General features: G+C 43.6%; 1 protein-coding gene across 7 annotated transcripts in view; it reads right to left on the minus strand.

Moving 5' to 3' along the window:
• Positions 1–21506, minus strand: part of palld (palladin, cytoskeletal associated protein) — a 41174-nt gene that overhangs the window by 18473 nt on the left and 1195 nt on the right. For 2 of the 7 annotated variants that reach the window (XM_028402871.1, XM_028402867.1), the window contains exons 2-11: positions 19912–20895; positions 6699–6874; positions 6512–6578; positions 5771–5888; positions 5631–5693; positions 3545–3686; positions 3401–3424; positions 2738–2857; positions 1503–1983; positions 330–365 (exon numbers count right to left, since the gene is read on the minus strand). In XM_028402871.1, the coding sequence (XP_028258672.1) occupies positions 330–365; positions 1503–1983; positions 2738–2857; positions 3401–3424; positions 3545–3686; positions 5631–5693; positions 5771–5888; positions 6512–6578; positions 6699–6874; positions 19912–20894 (2210 nt within the window). In that variant the 5' untranslated portion in view covers position 20895. Of the gene's footprint in view, positions 1–329; positions 366–1502; positions 1984–2737; positions 2858–3400; positions 3425–3544; positions 3687–5630; positions 5694–5770; positions 5889–6511; positions 6579–6698; positions 6875–11933; positions 12072–19911; positions 20896–21506 lie in introns of those variants that run through there. The other 5 variants (XM_028402868.1, XM_028402869.1, XM_028402873.1 and 2 more) reach the window with 5 other exon arrangements.

The raw sequence follows: 21506 nt of genomic DNA on the forward strand, positions 1-21506 counted from the left end.
TAATTACCTCACAGTAAGGAGCTGATTGTTGCTGATTGCAATTACTGTATTAATGCTGCTGTTGTGGAAAAACAGAAACAATTTGAATGTTATCCTGCTCTTTGGATACACCGAATGCAAACAAGAGCTGAAATCATATGCTTCTTTCAGTCATTTCTGCCCAGAATTCTTCTTTCAGAAGAGAATTATTAACCTGCAGTGTATTGATATTAATTGATATAATTTCTAATGTATATTTTCCTTCCACAGTAGCTTAAATCAAGGCTACAGAACATGTGTCACAGCTTTAAGTGAAACCCAGGGCATCACCCTCACAGCCAAATATTTACCTGTAATTCTCTGTCTCCTCCTTTATATTCTCAGCTCTGGAATCACAGAATTAACAAGTCATAACATTTATGTAGCAACTGATATGCAGCAGCACCCATAAGTATCCAGTACACATGCAGTGAGATCGGACTGTACAATGCAAAAACTGAGCTTCACTCTAGTCTACAAGCAGCTGAAACAAGGCACACCGACAGCATCAATGAACTGATCAGACTGATCAATATTCTCATGTGCATTTGCTGAAAGTTGAATTTCTAGCTTGATGATGCCTCACTCTTCTTTAATAGACCCCCTGGCAACTATACATGCCAGGCTTTACAGTAACCCATCTGTACATTAGATGCTGTTATGTGTCAAAGATCACCTAAGTCACTAGGATAAAGTTTGGATTCAATTAACATTTTACAGGGTGGACAGGGTGGTTTTATAATGGGACCTGCATCAGAATAGCCAGTGGATCACCATAATTACTCATTCACAGTTCATCCTCAGGTGCACATGAAAAGGTACAGCATCTTACATAAAATCCAGTTGATAGATGTCAGAAGTGGTGGACAGGATTCACTGACTGACAAACAGACCAGTACCCTGAAACACTACACTATCGATATCTGAGCATGTATGAGTAAGGGCGAATAATCTAACCATTTAATTGCAGCAACCCTGGTCTGAGTGGGGAGTTTTTGTTACATGCCGTCTCACCCATGCACACAAAGCTTGTTAACTGCAGACATCTCAAAAAACACAGGACTGTTGAAAATAAAGCCATTCAGGTCTTATCTAACAACAGTGACATCCTACCTGATCCCTACAGAGCTGTCAGAAAAGGTGCTCAGGAAAAAAACACAATGGCTCTGTCCTGGGCTGGGCGTGCACTCCGAGGTCAGACAGAAACAATAGGAGCCATCCAGCAAAAGCCACACAGATCTGTTTACAGCCACAGACAGCAGCTGGCAGACTCGCCCTGGCACACACGATGCCACACCGACACCAGCATAAAGGCAGGGGAATGCTTTTGTTCTGAAAAGGCCTGGGATTCCCCTTTAACCCTTTCACAAAACAAATCACTATCATTTCCACAACACCGCAGACTGTCTCCCTCCCACGAGCCCTCCCTAGTGACTAGCCTGCCCCCGGGGCGCAGACACATGGGGGACACAACAGGTACTCACAGCTTTGGTTTGGGCTTGGTAGGCAGAGGTGGACCATCCTTTCCAGGGGATGGAGACAGCTTGCCTGGGGTTGGAGGTGAGTCTGATGCCACTCGGGCTGGACTTTGGGTTGTAACTGAGTTATCTGTTGTAAAGTCAGACTGTGGCAGAGGTGGAGGAGGAGGTGGGGGTGGAAGTGAGGTCTCTTTAGGCAGGCTTGGAGGCGATGGTGTATTGGGATATTGGCCATTCTGCATAGACTCTTTCCCTTTGTCCTTGTCCTCCACCTCTGAGCCCATTTGCACTGGAGGCAGAGCAGACACACTGGGCCACATATCTAGCTCCTTGACGTGGAAAGCCTCAGTGCCGGGCTGAGGCAGCATCTTGGGTGGCAGCTCCAGGAGGCTGATTTCAGTGGGTGGGGGAGGAGGAGGGAAGGCCGCTGCATCCTCAAACCCTGAGCTATCACCAGACATGCCATTACTAGATGAGTCCTCGGCTGCTGAGACAAACAAGAGAAGTGGAAATTTTTAGATGTTTACTTTTCCTGACCACCACATACCTCAGTACATGAAGACTGCACACACATACACACACACACGCACACACACACACACATGCACACACAAGACTGTATCAGAACTGATCCGATCTGCAGCTGCAGCTGGATCCAGTCAGGCTGATGCAATTCCTGTTTATTCAGCCTTTCCTTTAAACTGTGCAGTGAGTCCTGTACACACACTGTTTTGTCTGTTAGAATACACACAGAAAGGTCTGTGCCCTGCTGCACTGCACACCTCTAACCTCTCTCACATACAGACTACACAGTGATACATAAAACAAATGATGGCCCTCTTGTTAAGACATAACAAATGAGCTAAGAGCGGGACTGTCAGATATTAGGATGGTGAGCCAGTTCTGATTTTTCTCTTTTCTAGTCTTACACTGAAAGCCAGTTTTGCAGATTTAAATGTAACGGCAATGCCTTTATGTAAATGTTTTGCTTGAAATAAGTCTCCCAGCTGTCCCATCTTGTAATACCACATAATACCACCATATTGTATTTATAATTAAAAATAGGTCTTTTCCAGTTAATGATAACATCACCTCCACTGATACTAGCAGCACAGCTTTCTGTGCCCCTCTGTTGGCAGGTTGTTGGACGTTCAAAGCACTCCCACAGTTGATGCAATGACTGGTTTCCTAAATGACATATTTATTTGACCATGCTGAGCGCCGCATCCACTCAGACACACCTGGAGTGACGGTGAGTTGGGCTCTGCTGCTAACAGACCCATATGGGTTGGATGCAGTACAGCAGAATAGACCTCCATCTTCTGGAAAGGCTTCAGCGATCACCAGGGTGCAGATCTCCTCTAGAAACCACAACAGTACACCTTTAATAACCAGTGATTATGATCCTGGAACTTAAATAAGTGGGAGTGAAGCTGATAAACATTCAACACAGACATGAAGTGACATGTTGACACTTGAGTTGTTTGTAAGGAGTTGTAATAGAGCCAGCAGAGTGACAGGAAGAGCTGAAGCCTGATGATGGATATGTCATGTAGACTGATGAGTCACTATTCAACACAGCAGGCAGAGAGAAACCATGGATGTGACTACTCATGAAGAACACTGAACATGGGATGTCTGAGTGACTCAAAGTCTGAGAGAAACACCTGAACGTACCCCTGAGTCACCAAAATATGACATGAACGCACGTGTGTCATTGTTTATGTGTATGAGTGCTGTAAAGGGCTCAGGGACTCCCTTTGAGTGTGTAATGAGTGTTCAATGAGGCAGACCTATTAATGTCTGATCTGATGCAGTCTCCAGACAACGTTTGTTCTTGGGAACATGAAAGCAGTGTGAAAAGTTCTACAGTCACTCAGTTATAGATCTCAGAGGTTACGTACCTGGCTCTGCTGCAGACCGAGGCTCTGATTTGCAGCATAATATATTGTAGAGGAAAGAAAACAGACATGTTTTGTTTGTTAGCATGTATGTGTAGTCAGTTGAGTGCTCAAAAGTAAAAATCACTCATCATGTCAGTGTCTCACTTTTCTGAAGAATACGAAAATCAGGGGAGTCCAGGATCTCGCTTCCCTCTCTGTACCAACGGACCTCCAGAGGAGGGCTTCCACGGACCCTGCACTCCAGAACCACCACCTGGCCCTCAGACGCCTGAGCATCCAGCAACAGCTGCACAAAAGAATCAAAGGTAAATCACAGGGAGTAAGAATCAGGAACCAGGAAAACATGTGACTGAGGGATGGATGACGAGTAGAGACTGAAACCAGTAATGAAAATAATAAATCTGCTTCAGAGACAGATGGCATGCAGACAGAGATGGATCAGGGTGTGGAACTTATAAAATATCAGGACGTCTGCAATAAGTTGGTGGTTTGGGTCTCGTTAGACTTTAATTCTAGTTTGACTTTAGTTACCTTCTTCCAGCTTATTTTATTCGATTTACTGGGAAAATAGTCCTATTCAGACTGTTTACTTTATCCACTCTTTAGCCTACATGAATAATACTTAAAAACAATCAGTCTACCTAACCAAAATGGATTAAATGAAAAAAGACAAATATTTAGGCAATGATAAACTGAATGAGGTAGTTCTGTCTGTCAGGAAGTCAAATTTAAGTCATCATTTTTGAAACATCTGTTTATCATTGGCAGATATGAATGTTTCTGTGAATGTGGACATCTGTGAAACAGGATTTCTCACAAATAGAATTTACAAGCCGACTGTCTGATTATGTAAAAGCATGTGAAAATAAAGGCATCTGAGCTTCATTAAGCTCGCTGTTTAGTGGTATAGGAGCTTCTACATTGGTACAATAGAGAACTGTTCTAAATGTGTGACCATGTTTCTTTTAGGCAGTGGTATTAAGTGTAGTTAGCACACACCTGTACTGGTACTACAACTGGGTCTGAACCTCATTATTGTTGGATTTCTCTGTCCGATCAATCACTTAACAGCCTATAGCGTTACAGAACTAAAAAAAAATCCACATGGGAGACGCATCCATCAACAAAAGGCACTCAGTGTAGATAAATGTGCCTCTTACTGTGTGTGTGTGTGTGTGCCGTGGACATATTTTGGGCAGATCAAGGTTAGAATGTGCATCATGGGCCTGACAGTGTGGGTGTGTTGTATGGGTAACATTACAGTGCTGACTTCACTGAAGGCAAACATCCTCTTATTGAGATGATTAAAGCATGTAACAGTTTTTTGAGGAGATGTGTGTGGGTGAAGAAAAACAAATGTCTTTTTGTAATGAATGGGAAAATGATTTAGGGCCTGACTGGCTGAATGAGAGTGAAAGAGACCTGACCCCTGTGGGTTTGGCAGGAGCTGTTTGAAGCTTGGCATCAGCCCGTCTCAGCCCCGCCATCACAAGACCCACAGCCTGAGGGAGAGAGAGTCTGGGGGCTGTCGGGGGAGTGTTGAAGAGTCATAGCTGGAAAAGGGTGTTCTGAAACTGGAGGAGGAGCTCTCATCAAAGTCTATGTTTTATCTGACCCCCACTGCTGAAAGCCACAGCACTGCATGCTGTTATTATGGGAAGGCAAAGAGTCTGAGGACATGTGTATCAGGTTCTGTGAATGTATGCGTGCATGTACTGCATGCATGATGTACCATATATAAGTATGGATGTATCTGTGGCTGCTGTTTGTGGTTTGGGCTATAGTCTCTTAGTCCTTTTTTAAAGCTGTAGTAAACAACATATTTTGGAACAATAGCAGGTTTTTAACTTTGTGCCAGCGCCTCTGTTTTAAATGAGTAGTGACTGATAAGTCAGGGGCCTAAGTGTATATGGGAGGTGTTTATGCTGAAAAGTAATGTTCAGGATCCATGATCTAGTCTACTTGTTGCACCAGCCAACTGAGGTTGCTAGACATCTGATAATTACCGTTAAAGATAAACCAGACACAGCCAAATGGTGCAAATGACACCAAGGTCAATTTAGGCTCAGTGGATAAACACCATCACCCAGCTGGCCTGGGAATGACTGGGAATCCTTCAGAAGAAGGAATAGGAGGTTGCTAGAGACGAAGGTTTGGGTGTCTCTGCTCCCCCTGATGGGCCTCAGGCCACAGACTTATCAGTCACCCTTTGTATGTAAGATGTGCTTACCTTGGTGAATAAAGGAGGGCCTGACACATCACCAGCATACAGGGACGACACCGGGCTCTGCATCTAGAAGCAGAGAGACACTTATTTAGATTCTTGTTAGACTGAGAAGAGTCCAGTCTTTGAAGCTGCACTGTGCGTACCCGCTGTGGAGGCTGAGACATGGACTGGACCAGGGTGGAGCGATGAGGAAGTACCTCAGGGGTTTTTGGGGATGAGGAGCGTATTGTCAGGGACATTGAAGTAGTCTTCTTCTGCGCTCTGTAATAAGTAAAGCATAAATCAGCACACAAACACAAACACATTGACATGGCAAAAAAAGGAGAAATTCCCAGACTCTTTGTGCTTTTAGTTAACATATGATACTTTGAAAGAAAATTGTCTCCCCAGCTATTAAGATTATATCAGTGGTCTTGGCTTGAGTATGTAAACAGAAACAGAATTCAGGAAGTAGTCCAGATGGAGGCTGATTTTTTACAACAGATAAAACCAAAAACATGGAGCGAGAAAGAAAGCACTTAGAGTGAGGATCTTTAACAGAGTGCAACAAAAATGCTCAGCTAAACCCACTCTTATAAATAAAGGTTTATCAATAACTGTGTATGTAGCAGAACAAAAGAAAAAATAAACAAAAAAGTAAAGTGATATTGGCACAGGGTGAAAAGTTTAACATTTGGAAATAAGTGCAGAGGGTGACCTTGACAGGGTAAATTTCATGTCTCATTATTTTGTTTGTAGCCTCTGTGGGACCAGGTTTCGGAGCCTAATTAAATAGAAGCAGGCAGCAGACCTGATTAGCTGCTGGAGGGCTCAGTTAGCCTGTTCAGAGGTTCAAGGTTCACTGGGTCAAGCAGTCGAAAGAGGTCATGCAGAAACACACGTACTGAGGCATGGTTCCTGATTTGGACTTTGATGCTGCTCCTTCTCCCTCTGAGTCTGATGATGACGCACCTGCAATGGAACAACAAAAGCAGAGCCGGATTTTTCTTTATGATACTAACCACAGATTCCAGGAAAAAAACATGCAAACTACAGGCCAAACATAGGAGTGTAAAGCAATAATTTAATCACCTTCAATGTAAACCTCAGCAGAGGTGTTGTCTGCTCCCAGACTGTTGGAGGCCACGCAGGTGTAACGTCCTGTGTCGTCCTCAAAGGCTTCAGCGATCACCAGTGTGTGTAGATCACCATCCCTCCAGATCTGTATGTCAGGAGAGTTGTGCAGCTCACGGCCTTCACAAAACCACCTGGCAGAGGAGGTGGAATACAACTTTGATTACTTTAACATGTCCTGACAGTAAAGGTGAAAGCTCACTTTACAGACCACTAAAACAGGAGTCATGACTGAAATAAATGTCTCAATAAAATCTAATCTCACACACAAAGACCATCAGTCTTTTTGACAAATATATGAGATTAAATACACCTCAGCAAAATATGATGGAGGCTTGCCAATCAACCTCACATTTATAACTACTCATTCACACACCCTCTGGGCATGTCTGAGATTCCATATCTGCCACACATCAGCCACCCCGAGGCACCGACAAGGCGCCGTGTTACGGGAAGCAGATACACCCTTTCCCTCTTTCCAATCAGAGGCCTGTGTGTCTGGACAGGCGTCTGGGCCTTGTACCACCTCCCTGGGGTTCACTAACCCGGGCTTTGTTCCCTGTACTAGGACCCAGGAGGAATGAGAGACAAGCAGCGTCACTTGTCTCATCTCTCACTTCACAGGGTTATGATTAAAGCAAAAACCCCCGAGCACCATGTTACCACATCAAATACAGGATCAAACAGCAGGGGTCAAATCCCCCAACTCCTACACACACACACACCACTGACGGCTAATAATGTCCCCATTTGTTGCTTTATCTGCACTAATGTCTAATCCTTTTTTAAGTGTATTATCACACATCCATTCAGGACTTCCACACTCCACTGAACCGATTAAAAGAGGGAGAACAGAGAGTCCAGCCCCTTCAGGTCAAACTGGATAGTATTTGCCTCTTGCCATTGATTGCTATTGATTCTGAAATAGGATGTCATGAGTCCATTAGAAGACGTAGGACCATGCATCTCTTTATAGGTCTCGTTCACCTCTCGACCTCTGCATTAGCAGGGGGAGGTGCAGGAATTCTCAAAACCCAGCAAGAGCAGCTGTTCTGTCCATCCACAGCCCTGACCTGAGGACATTCCAGCTATCAGCATAAAAATTCCCCAAGATCCCTTTTCATGGCCATTACATGATTTTACAAATGCCAGTGTGTCAGTCAAACAGCAAGCTGACTCCTGTTCCAGACAGCAATCAATCAGCCAAAACATCCAGACAGCACTTCATACTCGAGGATTTACACCTGACAGAGCGGGTGAGAGAGCAGGGGATGAGACAGAGAAAGTGAATGAGTGAATGGCAAGTACAGGAACAGGAGGTGAACATGAGTCAGGCCGGGTCAGACAGGGAAAATAATACGCTCTGTCATTACTGAGACAGATCACACAGAGCAATTCATCAGTATCGGTGACAGGTGGAGCGGTGCGGAGCTTTGTCACTCTCTTTCTGCTGTCTCCAACCTTCTGTACCACAGATTCCTCAGTGTATTAATTCTGTCCCATCGCTTGCTGAAGTGAAACAAAGGAAGCCCAGCAAGTCCTATCATGCAGCCAGAGGCCGGTGTGTAAAATGATAGGAAACAGATTGTGGCATGAGAGTAATGAAGAGCCAATCATGGCACGAGCACAGAGACATTATCCATCAGTGTGTCAGGGATTCAAGCCACAAGGTCCAAGAGTGAGCTCCCACACTTCAGAAAACCCAGCAGCATCAAACACATGATCCAGACAGAGAAAGTCAGGGACAACACAGGATCCTGTGTAACATAACAAGCCAAATCCTCTGGTTCCAAATTAACAGCAGCCGGCAACTGACAGTAAAAAGCAAACCAATATGTCTGTGTGGTTTTGAAATCCATTTTTCCAGATTATAACCAGGCAGAGAAAAGCGAAAACAACTCATTTGGTTGTCTGCCATGTCTGCTGGGGATTTGCTTGGAAAACTCAGGTTTCATTTGCTGGTTAAAACTCATGACTTCCTTTTAAGTCACTCACTGCATTAATCAAAAATGGTTCAGGATGGCCTTTGCAGCCATTTGATGTAGACTGTACAATACTAATAATACCTTTCATTAAAGGACAGTTTTTCTGAGCACTGTTAAATTAAACACATACAGAAAGGGACTTAATGTAACACATTACATCATTAAACGAATGACTATGGCTTTTGTGTAGGAGGCTTATGGATGGCGTGTAACTGTACATGTGTGCAACTGAGGCTCTGCAGCGAACAGCAGGGCCTTGTGTTTTCACAGGGGGAGGCCTGAATCTATCCAGACCTGCACACAATGTTTCCATGCTGCAACATATGTGAATTAAAATGCAAGAAACAGAAATGGAGTATTCTATTTTTTTTTCTCAAATAGATTTCCATTCTGGTTATGGCACAGATATCTACCAGGCTCTTCCTGAATCTAAAACACAGACCATCTGCTCGCTAAAGGAATGGAAATGTAAATTTGTTTGGGCACACAATTTGATGAAAGGCAGAGCAGAACTCAGGACTCATCAACTCCCCGGAGGCTTGACTGAGCACAAACTAGGAAGCACAAACCATTCCCAAGAAGCAACAATAAAACCCCCCTTATTAATCAACCTTAATGATCCACCATTATACATAATTACTGCGTTAACTCATTTAGAGACAGACGGTGATGTTTATTTAATCCCCTCTCTATTTCTAAAGAATGTGCTGAACAGGGTGATAGGCCTGCACAGCATGTGAGTGTGTTCTCCAGTGGGGGAACCAGGACTTTTGTTGAGTCACACACAGGCACAGGCACAGGCTGAATGCAACCATCAATGGCCTCATGTGGACGGGAAGCAGGGTGTGTTGGAACAGCACTCACTCAGTGCTCTGATAAAACTGAGTGAAGGTAGAAACTTTTTGGCACAGTGTGGCTTTAACACCCATTTCCTCTTAATACAATGCCATTATAAAACGCAACTATTCGGAGCATGCATACAAAATAGCTGCAAATGAGTAATGGCTCACCTCTTCATTCATCTCCACCCAAAGGCAGCCAGCCAAGATGGCGATTAAGCATTCCACCGTCTCCATCAAAAAGCCTCTCACAAGCTCTCTGAACAATGATAGCATGTGAGAGGGCAATTATACACATCTCGGTTCGGACAATTGAGGCCAGATGATGTACATGTGGGTGCTCGCTATACAGCAGAGAAGAAGAGAAAGAAGAAGACAGCATTCCACAGGACAGGCCAAACCAGAGCCCTGTTGCCCTGGCCTCCGTAGTGCGTGCTGAGGGCCACACTCTCCTCATCTGACCCTGTTGTTATTTGCTGCTGTTGATGGAAAATTTTATGAAGCAAAGCTCAGTTTTACCACAAACCCAAATGAGTGGAGGCCAGAGCGCAGCGGGAAGACAGAAGGGAAAGGAGGAGGGTTCCAACACACAGAAAAAATGACCTTCACAAGATGTAGGAGTGACCAGCTTGCAGAAAAAAACACACACCCACAAGTCATTCAACAATCAATATAGGATATGGGCAGACTACTTTCTGAGACATGTTTGACAAGTCGGCTCTCAGTGTTGAATTTCAAGCTTATGGACCACAGAAGCCAAACAAAGTTCAACTGGACAAGAAGAGCGGCATCAAGGCTGTCTTTATCCCTAATTACATACTACAATAGAGGTCAACTGAAACTGCCCAAACCCTATAGCAAGAAATGTTGGCTTTATTATTCTCAACATCCCTAATTCATGCAAACGCAAGATAGAAAGCAGATTGGGTTTCCTCTTTCCCACGGCTGCTGACTAGAACCAGAAATGAATGCAGCTTTAAAATGCTCAGTGAACGAGCTCTCAGCAAAAACCTCACCAAAGTAAAACATTTATTTCCTCCAGAGCCCTACTTAGTGCAGTAACTTTCCACAATACCACATAATGTCCCATTTACCTGCCCCCAGGTATTCAACGGAACCACAACTGGTACCACTGAAAGTCTCATTAACCTGCCCGGCCAACTATAAACCAACTGCATACGATTACTGTTTAAAAAAACGTTCAAATTAAAGCTGCACTTAAAGCTTCTTACAGTGTGATGCAAAGAGACATAACCAGTCTGTCTGTTGGTCACTCAACAGCTCTCTGACACATTGTAATGATTCAATGTCTATATAAGTGACACTCAAATTTGTCCAGAATTTCATCATTACTGTATGTTTATGTGGGCTAAACATACAAGTGTTCACTCACATCGCAGCCTATTTGTTTGAGTGTTGTCATCTGGACTGAAGAGTTAACACTGAATGCAATGTTCTGCTGTGTGACTGAAGTGAATATAAACACAAATGTCTTAATTAACAATGATACATGCTGGAGGAGTCTTGCTTAATAAAGTAACAGAGCCACCCCCCCCCCACCCCCGATGATGGAGTCCAGTTGATGGTGGCACAGGATTATGGGTCAGAGGTCACTGGAATATTCCAGACAGCAGGCAGCTGCAGATGACAGTCAGAGCTCTGACCGGAAGCAAAAAAAGGACTTTTTTCTCCAAGGAATTTTAACGCAAGCTACCAACTGACACTGTCCGCTGATGCATTACAGGAGGGCAGACATCCAAACCAAACAGGCAAAGGGTTCAGACTGCATAGGCTATAATATAAGAAGTTCAATTCATATTGTTGTTAGCTGGAATATAATAGTATCTACATGATGTGTCAGAGCAGGGGTTAATTGTGTTATTGAATGACATGTATGTGTCTCTGTGTGTGTGTGAGAGAGAGAAAGACTGAAATAGTGACAGACACTCCGAGCAGCTGAGCAACAAATGCACACACCTCTACACTCAGGGGGATGTCCCCTTACACACACACACACACACACACACACACACACACATATTCCATGTAAATCTTGATAACTATCTGAGAAGTTAAACAAATCAACACACAGGCTGACATTTTGCTTTTGTTAAAAAAGAATAATATAATATGCATCAGTTTAAGTTATATATAAAAACAGCAAATAAAAGCTGGTGTTTATCACAAAAGACTTGTTTAATGGGATGTATAGCCATGTAGCCATGTGACCTTCATTCAGGGTAAGTAAAAATATATATAAAATATGGCCAAAGATCACATAAGACAGATACTCACTGAAACTTGACCTTCACATGATTATAACAGCAAACATCATCACTAATCAATATGGTCATCCATCTGTAACTTACCTGAGCTGTCAGGCTGTTTCCAGTCCACTAAAGATTCCCTTGTTTTCAGGCTGCACACAGAGCTTCTCCTCCTGACAGCATGACACACACTGAGCCGCTGACACTCTCACACCAGGACAGCCACTCTTAGTCACAGAGTCGTACAGACATAGCTACACACAATGCTCAGACTGAGCGGAGGTCTGAGAGGGGAGGGAGCAGCCCAGAGCTGCCAAATTCCACACAAGACAGAAGAGCAGAAAAAAACACACACATTTAAGACTCATTTAAAACACAAAAAGCCCACACTGAATTCATTCATATAATTCCAGTGGTTGGTTGAAATGTCTTCAGGTTTTTCTCCTCATCAAAATCACTGCAACTCTAAACCCCTCTGAGCTGGAAGTAGGTAAACTCCCTCTGATGTGATACATGCTGTGGGATACAAAAATGTTAACAAGTAAACCCAGTTTCCTGAAAACAAAAAACAAAACTAGCTTTTTCTGGTTCTGTGCAGGTCTCAGCTACAGTCTGCTGACCATCAAAACCACCACAACAAGCCCTGGGCTCCAGCCAAATGACCCTGTCACTATGGAAACCAGTGTGTGACTGCAGGATGTATCATGAAAATACAAAAATGACAGTGCTACAGTACAGAGCACTAAATATACTAAATAAAACCCACATGCCAGAAGTAAGCAGGCCACTTTAAAAGCCCAGCTAGGCCTGAACAAAAATAGCTGGGATAGTCAGGATCTAAATAGACCACTTTGAGTTGGCCACACCTGGCAAGCACAAGACATATGGCTGTGGCTACTGTGAGAAGTCCGTACGTCATGTTTTATACACATACACATACACAAACCATAATAATCTCAAACACTGCTAAGGTCAAATTCACTTAAGTCAGCAGACTTGAATCTGACATTTGTGGTTTGTTTAGAGTCAGAAGGTGGATGGCTGAGGTACGGTCCAAAGCAGAATGAGAGGGTGTGGCGTGTTTTACTCTCTGCAGGGGCTCCGCTCAGTCTTTAACACAGCTCAAGATTATTTTGGTAACTGTCAGTGAAGACCGTCAGAGTCCACCAGAGGGCAGGTGGGATTATTTGTGGTGCTTGTTACTAAGAGGGCCTGTGTGTGAGTCTGCAGTGAATGACATAAAACTCCATCTAACAACGTCCTGTCCCAGTGGCTCACACTGTCATCATGCGGTTCTTTTATTCCAAGAAGGAATTTACTCCCATTTGTAGTGATAACGACATGAAAAGTCCCCTACTTCCTCTAAGTGACTATAAAACATGGGTTAATAAGAGGAAGGAGTTTTATAGTCTCTGGATGTTCCCATTAATTACTGAATGACTGACACCAGCCTTCTCAGACAGCTTTGTGTCCTCAAGGAAAACATTCACACACACAGCTGCATCAATGCATTAAAACACAAACGCATACATATAAATACTCTCCCAGCCCCAACACATCCAACCAAACAACCATTTACATGGTTTACATTTCTTCATCTGAAAAGGTCTTTCAACGGTCAGTTGACATCACAAAAATGGGTCCATGCTGTCATGGCAATTTTCTGTTTTTGCACCAAGGAAACCAAATGACACTAACAAAAACAGAGGCCATGTCCACTCATGATGTCATCATGTAGGACAATATATCCTCCCTACTGTCAAATAAATGCAGTGTGAAAAACAACAAAAGCAACATCCAGTTTAAACATTTTAGACAGATTGCTGGATAACAAGATGTCTAAATGGCTGTTGTATTACAAAGTGACTACTTATTGTGACCGTGAACTCTTCGCTCGTGTTCACACCTTCACACCTGTGGGAGTATTTCCATCAGACACAGAGCTTCAGCAAACTTCCTCCACAACCACAGCCATCCATCTTCCTGCCACTGAGTAATTTCATCGTAAGAAAAACCACACGGCAGCTGGCGTCAGCACTAATTTTAGGTATGTATCATACGTTTTCTGGGAACAACAATTAGATTTAGTTAATGCAATAGCTGAACCTCACTGAGCAGATCTGTGGTCACATGTATGCATACACCCTGATTCACACACTGTACAGCTACATCTTTTAAAGAGCTGTTCATTATAATGACTTTTGCTCTGTTCTGTTGTACAGTCAACGTGCAACTTGTGGCTCAGGAGAGTTTCAACACAGAGAAAAGAGTGTACTTCCATTTGTGGACTGAGACAAGTAAATAAACATCCAAGGAAAAAACTAATGAGCACGACCCCCCCCCCTTTTACCAGCCACCCACCACCATGCCACAAATACATTAACATGCACAAACATCTGCTTGCATGACAATCAGACCACCTCTCAGATACCCCACAGACTGAATCCAGATCATTCAGTACTGAAATGTTTGTGTTGAACACTAAAAAAGAATTATAGATTTCCTGCCAGAGGAGATAAATGGCAGAAGAGACAACAGGCTGACCCTGCTGCAGTCAGGGTCTGAGCTCTGCGACCTCCTCTCCTCCCTCTGAATTTATGGACTCTGATCAGACACACATTAAACTTCTTCCTCTGTTCCCCCTCCCTGTTCCTTCGTATGAAATCCAATCCTACAGACCCCCCACTCCAATGGGTATCAGCAGCAGCATTACTAAAGTGAAAGGCAAGGATTTAATTCAAGACAAACATAGAGAGAAAGGGGAACAAAGATGCATATCTTGAGCTTCTATGTAAGACAGTTTAACATTCACACAGCTGTTATCCTGTCACATGCACATGGGAAGGAAGACTTGGGCTTGTTTTTATGAGTCCCATCTGACCTCTCATCTGCTCGTAAAACCCGAATCTCTGTGCAGACTCTAGTGGACAATACATGTACACACATTTACAGCACCAACAGCGTCTGCTGCTTTTTCTGTTCACATGATATCAGCTGGGACACACACTATCACTTCAAGCAGCACACTCTGAACTCCACCACTTCAATATTGTCAGAGATACATAATTGAATCGGGCTCCACTTCAAACAGAGTTCGTTGGCAGACACACAGGAATCCAACATCCAAGAAAAATAATGGCCTAAAATATCTCATCAAAAAGCAGATTACTGTAAGCTGAATCTAATGGCCATGACTTATCAAGCATGATGAATAGCACAGAGTCATTTAACAGGTGAACAGTGGAATGCAACCTGGTGCTTACTGTTTGCAGCCCAGCTGTGGAGCAGACCCAGAGGTCTGGATGACTCAAAACTACAAACCAGACACAGACAGGACCTGAGTTTCTCAGTAGAAAGCTGTCAGGTACAGGGAGAGGTAGAGAGATGATCTGCACACAATGCACCTGCTACTTCTTGGTATACACTAAAGAGTAAAGCATTTGGTGAGAGTCTCAGATAATTTGTTTCCGAGCATTCATGTGCCGCGGACCGTGGTTGACTTGATGGACTTACATAATGGTTATGGTAAATGTGTGCCTGTTTACAGATGAGGTCAAACAGGCCTGCTAACACTAGCAGAGGAGGACAGGCTTTAGCTCAAGGCTGAGATTTATGGAGTGTCCTCTGCCCATCCTGCTGTTGAACTTGTCTTGGATTACCATCCTTCTGCCGTGCATGACTGCTGCCTTTGTCCACAACAGACATGCTTCATATTAAATCTGGTATTCCACTCCTTCAACTGTCACTGATCCACTTGTATAACTCCCCACAAATCTCATTACCCTCTGCTCTCATTTTTTTCTCATTTCTCAGCTGATGGTTTACAAACCACATTACACTGTTTTAGATCATTTGGAGAACACAAAGCCAAGTAATAAATACAAGTGATAAATACAAGTGATAAATACAAGTGATAAATCCTTTTTCATGGTGTTAGCACTAAACAAGGTTTCAACATGCTGCTCTTAATGATCCTTGATTCCTCTTGGCTGTGTGGATGGTCTGTGCAGAAAGCCAAGATTATTAACCTTATGGATGGAAAGCACTTACACTTGATATCTAAGGCCTAGAGAAGGAGCCCCATGCTTATCTCACTCTACCTATAATTCCTATGCAATAATAAAGATCTATGAACACGGGACAATCAAAGCTATATGGAGCTGTATCTGTCTGTGTTCATGGTGGAGGCAAGTTTGTGAAACTGGATAAGAGCATTAGTGTAAATTTCGGGACTACATGTCATTGACAGTCAAGGTCAGGGCATTGCCAGACTCGACGGCTAGAAAGTGAGCAGGAAAAGTCTCACCTCACTGGGTGAAACTTCACACTCTGTTTCCAGGCCAGCAGAGGGCTGAAGCCACCACCAGGCAAAGACAGGGCAGCCCCATCCGTCACAGCTGCCATTAACATATCAGTGAAGAATACCACTGACGTACGTCCATCTGAGTGTTTTACTGCTGATATGTCAATGTGCACATACTGTACATTATCTGCATCAGCACAGGTTTTAAAGGGGGAAGGTGTCTGCAATGAGGTGATATAAATTGTCTATTTATGGTTAAGTCTCTTTTTGGCAGCTTGGAACATAAATGTGCTTTAGCTTTAAACATCTTTTTCACACCTACATCGCAGAGCTGTGTTATCAGCATAGTGAGAACTAAATGATACGTCAAACTGACTACCTCACATTAACGTGCAAAGTCTCCACAAAGTACCAGCAGTTTTAGGTTTTACTTTCTTAACCGGTTTCATGCTTCAGGAATGTTACATTTCTGTTAAATCACCCAGTTAATGTAACATTAGAGCAGCCCCACTATTTAGAGCTTAAATATGACATCATGCTTGTAGAATTTTTTTAAAAAAGGCAGGTATAAAAATACCACTGCTTTTTCCTTTCCACGCTTCCTGCAGAGATCAAATGAGGCCATGAGGGAGAATTCAAAATTATGGCCTTCCAGAAACAGAACAAACAGCCAGCATTACAGTCAGGCTACGTCATGAGTCAGCAGTGGGTCACCTGCTATGACCTCATACAGAGCCTGTTTCACAAACTGTAGGAGGAAGGACTACTGTAACTGTTAGCTGGTACAGAAGCTCCAGGATGATTTGCCAGGAGTGAATCCTTCCCTTATCTCTGAGTGGAATGAACCTATTTCTAATATAACACTTATTTCCCATCTTTGCCCTCATCAGGACATCAGGAACTGATTTAAATACTTCCATTTTAGATAACAGAAACATATCCACATATTTAAACTACCAAGATTACCATTATTTTTTAACCAACTAATTTTAAAAACTGTGCTGAGTTTTAATTGTTCCATCATTCATGGTTTTGGTTGCACACAGTGCTGGGAATATCAGGGATCGAACCGCTGACTCTGTCCTTCAGTCCTGTACTTGCACATTTCTCATGTCACATGATTGATCACAAAATTGTTAGTGGAGTGGAAGTTGCAAGATTCAGTCAAGAAACTGTGAAATAAGTTAAAAAAAACATCAAAGACGTGCCTGCTGTGTGTGTGCCTGCTGATCAATCATACTGTAGCTCAAACGTGAAAGTATGTTCCAGTTTGAACTAGTATCACTGAGTATATTTGACAATAAATTCTATCATCAATCTATGGAATGTCGTCTCCTCCTGATGTTGGAGACACTGTCTTGCGTAGATGAGTTCTTAGCAGAATTCTGCAGCAGCCTCTTAACCTCCAGACGTTCCTTTGTGGTTTTGTGAATGTGGTTGAAACCCAAAAAGCCAGGACTGTTTTCTGACATAACTGCTCACCTCTCATCACTCAACTTCACGTCAAGTTCTGAAATGCCTTGTTTACACTGTAGGCCATTAGGGAAGAACATCAAACATAATGCTTAGAATGGCACACCACAACTGGAGATGGATTTTCTGCCTGTTCTTTGCATGTTCATTGAAATAGTGATAGCCTATATCAGTCAGCAGGCACCTGTGGCGTGTTTGGTGCTCAGCACAATGGGACCTCACACGATCAGTTTTATTTAGAAATGCTCTCTTTAATAACACAGGCACATAGAGGTCTTTCACTGACTGAATGCATTCCCTATTCTCTCATGCCAAGAACTAATCTTAACCCAAAACTATTCCCTTGAAGAAGAAAACCGACATGATCTCACACCAAAGAAATGCACAGGTTCCCACAAGGACGCAACTCGCATGAATCCCAATACCAGAAATGCATCATTATAAACAGGGTATTGCATACAACAATGTGTGTGTGAGGAGCATGGGAGCCTATTGAAGAATGCCAGCCGCTCAGCAGCGTAAGACACTTTGGCTGAGACGAACTGTGGTTGACCACGGAAGGCCGCGCCCAGCCACCAGCCACCAGGAATGCATCTTTCACTGGCCATGCAAAATGCTGGCATCAGCGATGCCCCAACTCATTAGCCTGAGGAGGAGGCGAGGAGGTGCATCACCTGCTCGTGTTGGCAAAGACATCAAAGCTGCAGCTCGTGGGAAATCAGAAGTAAATGGAAAATAAGGCACTTAAAGTCACACTTTATAAAACTGAATTTGAGCAGTGACCTGCAGACATGCGGGCATAAAAATAGCAAGGAAAGACTGTCAGGGATGATGTTTGGCTATAACATAAGGTCTCAGTGTCTAAATATAATATAAACGCTTTGCTTTAGTGTGTGGATATATTTTACACTCACAAACAGAAGCCGCATCTAAAAGGTGAACAAGTTTATGTTGTTATATAATACAGTTTGCTGCCATCTAGTGTCCGCAAACAGGAGCATATACAGGAAGTGACAGGAAGTTCTGTGAACTTCTGTAGCAGTGCACAAACACCGCTGAGAGAAAAACTGACAACCCATCCACAAATAAACAAATATCATGCCAATTTGCAACAAGAACTTAATTCAAATAGGTATCAAATGATTTCTTTAACTTTGCACTAAAGTTTGTACTTTTCCACTTCACATCACTCAGCTTCAACAATATCTGTTATATAACGTTAGCATTGCCACAGCATCTGGGCTCTCCTCTTTCCCTGTGGTCAAACGCGCTGCAGTCTACCTTCATATTCCCCAAGAAGGTGTGAGGAGATGTGGAGCCTGGTGACTGAAAAACGTCTTGTCATTGCATTGCCTGCATTCCATGCCTGGCTCCTATTGGACTGAAGACTATTTATACAGCGGTAGAGGAGGCCCCTCAGAGCCTACTGGGGAGATACGCATCCTGGATGTATTCTGATTACACCTACACCTAAAAACAAATCACCTGCTCAAAACACCCTGAAACAGGATTTCTTCCATTATATTGTGTGTCTCAGACAAACAAGTAGCCTACAGCTTAAACCCACAACATTTAAATAGATAAGATTGTAAGGTTTCACCAGATACCAAGCACATCAAGTTGTCTATTGTATTATGTGCAATCAGTCTGATTCTACATTACTGAAATTCTGCCAGAAGCTCTAAACCATCATTAAAAACAGACTAAAAACAGAAAACAGACACTGCATATTGATTAAACAATAAAACAGATTGAACAGAACTGTAATCAGTCCAGGTATGTGTCTGTAGTAAACAACAAGCATGTTGACTGAGCTGTGCAGTAGAAACAAGAGAAGGGTGTATTTTTAGTTGGCTGATGAACTGGTGCAAATAACCAGGGAGAGGGGGTGCTGTCCTCTGAAAAGGAAATTCAGCTCATCCAGGCATAATTTAGACGCCATCCTGCTTTGACTGGCACAGGTACTGATGCACAAATGTGCTTACACAGGGTGGAAGTCCCCCAACTCCAAACCAGGTGCTCTGCTTGTCAACACATGGGTAACTCTCACCTCTTGGCCGCCTCCCATCTCACTCACCTTATCTGTAACGGCCATGCCAGCAAGCCTGGATGTTGACACTGTAGTCTGGTCAACATCACCGACACTGACATATAGTCTGTTCATACAGTGCATACTGAACTCATATTCATGTGCATGATGTGATACCATAGGGGAAAGGAACAGTCTTAGGTTTTAACATTAAAAAAATTCTTTATCGAATACCTGCAATCGGCACAATAAAGTCATGAAGGTGGAAAATGTACCTGACAAGCGGCTGAGGGTTTCCTCTCACTCTGCATTCCAGGCGAATGGGGCTCCCTTCTGCCACTTCCTGACTCTTCAGCTTGTGGAGGAATTGAGGAGGGGACAGGGGTCCAGGTGCCGTTGGAGCTCCCGAGTGCTGGTGCCTTGCAGAGGCTCCCATCACACCTTCAGGCTGAGAACCCATCTCAGACTGGGTGAACTGAGCCTCCTCTTGCTGGCTTGGGGGCAGAACAGGAGCAGAGGCTGAACCCTGAGGGACTGGGCGCTGGCTTCTTGGAGACAGATAGCCACTATCAGGAGAGGACGAATCTTCCTCCACCTGCTGCTCCAAATGAGCAGAGCCTTTGAAGATGGATGACAGCTCCTCAATGAATGTTGCAGCTCGGCTACAGAACTCTGTAGCAGAAGCAGCCCGATCGTTTAGCTCCAGGCCTTCGTGAACCAGCCTGGGTTTATCCTGCTTATACACTGGCTGCACAGGTTTGTGTCGAGCAGGCTTTTCAGCAGAAGGCAGAGCCTCACTGGACACTTGCACAGGTTTGCTGAGAGGGGCATTTTGACTGAAGGAAACCTTACCTGCTGCACTGTCATCTGGACAAGGGGCTTTGGTCTGATGGGGCAGGTTTGGGCTTGGGACAGAGCTTTCAGTAGTCTGGGGGTGCACATTAAGGGAGGGGACAGATTGGAGAGCCTGCTCCTGTTGTGAAGGATTAGAGGGGCCCAGATCATCAGATTCACCTGTGGAAGTAAAGGCCTCCCGGGCCAGGTCCAGGCTACGATTAATCTCTTCTGCACTTAAGAAGGCAGTAAGATCTGCAAAGTCTCCATCTCCAGAATCCTCTGTCACTGAGTCCAGGTAGAGTTCACCATCGGAGGATGCCTCAGAAAACACACCTCCATCTCCCTCCAAAGTCGCGCCTGCTGCAGGGTCCTTCAGCAGCAGAGACATGGGGAGTGGCTGGTTCCAACTCCCGTCCTGCATCCTAAAAAAGCACACCAGAGCTCATTAAACAGCTGTTTACACACAGCACAGTTTATACTGTACATGACATAGTCAGCTGTAAAGAGGGAAATGACAGAACAGACAGAAGAGATGTCATGCTTAAAATATAAACTATACAATACTGTGCTCGCAGTCATAACTGGCAGGATGACTCAGGCCAGTGCTCTCTGTGGACACAGTTGGTGGGTATTAGCAAAGGCCTTTGCGGAGGTCATTGTGAACATGACTGGCATTTTTTACAAGCCTTGTTTGTCAGAACATTTGAACTCAATCCCCTTGTTCTTTGGTATAGTCTCTTCACACACATTTTATATTTCATATTACATATAAACCCAGGTTAGGATGGAATGACAATTAGGCCTGAAAATAACATTGAAGTGAAGAAGAAATGTTACTATGAAATAGCAAAAACGTTTTGTTCGAGGAACAACAAATTAATTTTTTTAAATTAATGTAAAGGTCAGCAAACATTAATCAACAAGCAAAAACAATGAATCGCCATGGCATGTAAATATAGGAGGAACAGATGTATGGTCAGTGGATGGTATGCAAAATCGCCATTGACAAACAATATACATCAATGTAAGCGCT

The sequence above is a fragment of the Parambassis ranga genome, chromosome 4 (assembly GCF_900634625.1).
Source record: "Parambassis ranga chromosome 4, fParRan2.1, whole genome shotgun sequence".
NCBI classification, from domain to species: Eukaryota; Metazoa; Chordata; class Actinopteri; family Ambassidae; genus Parambassis; species Parambassis ranga.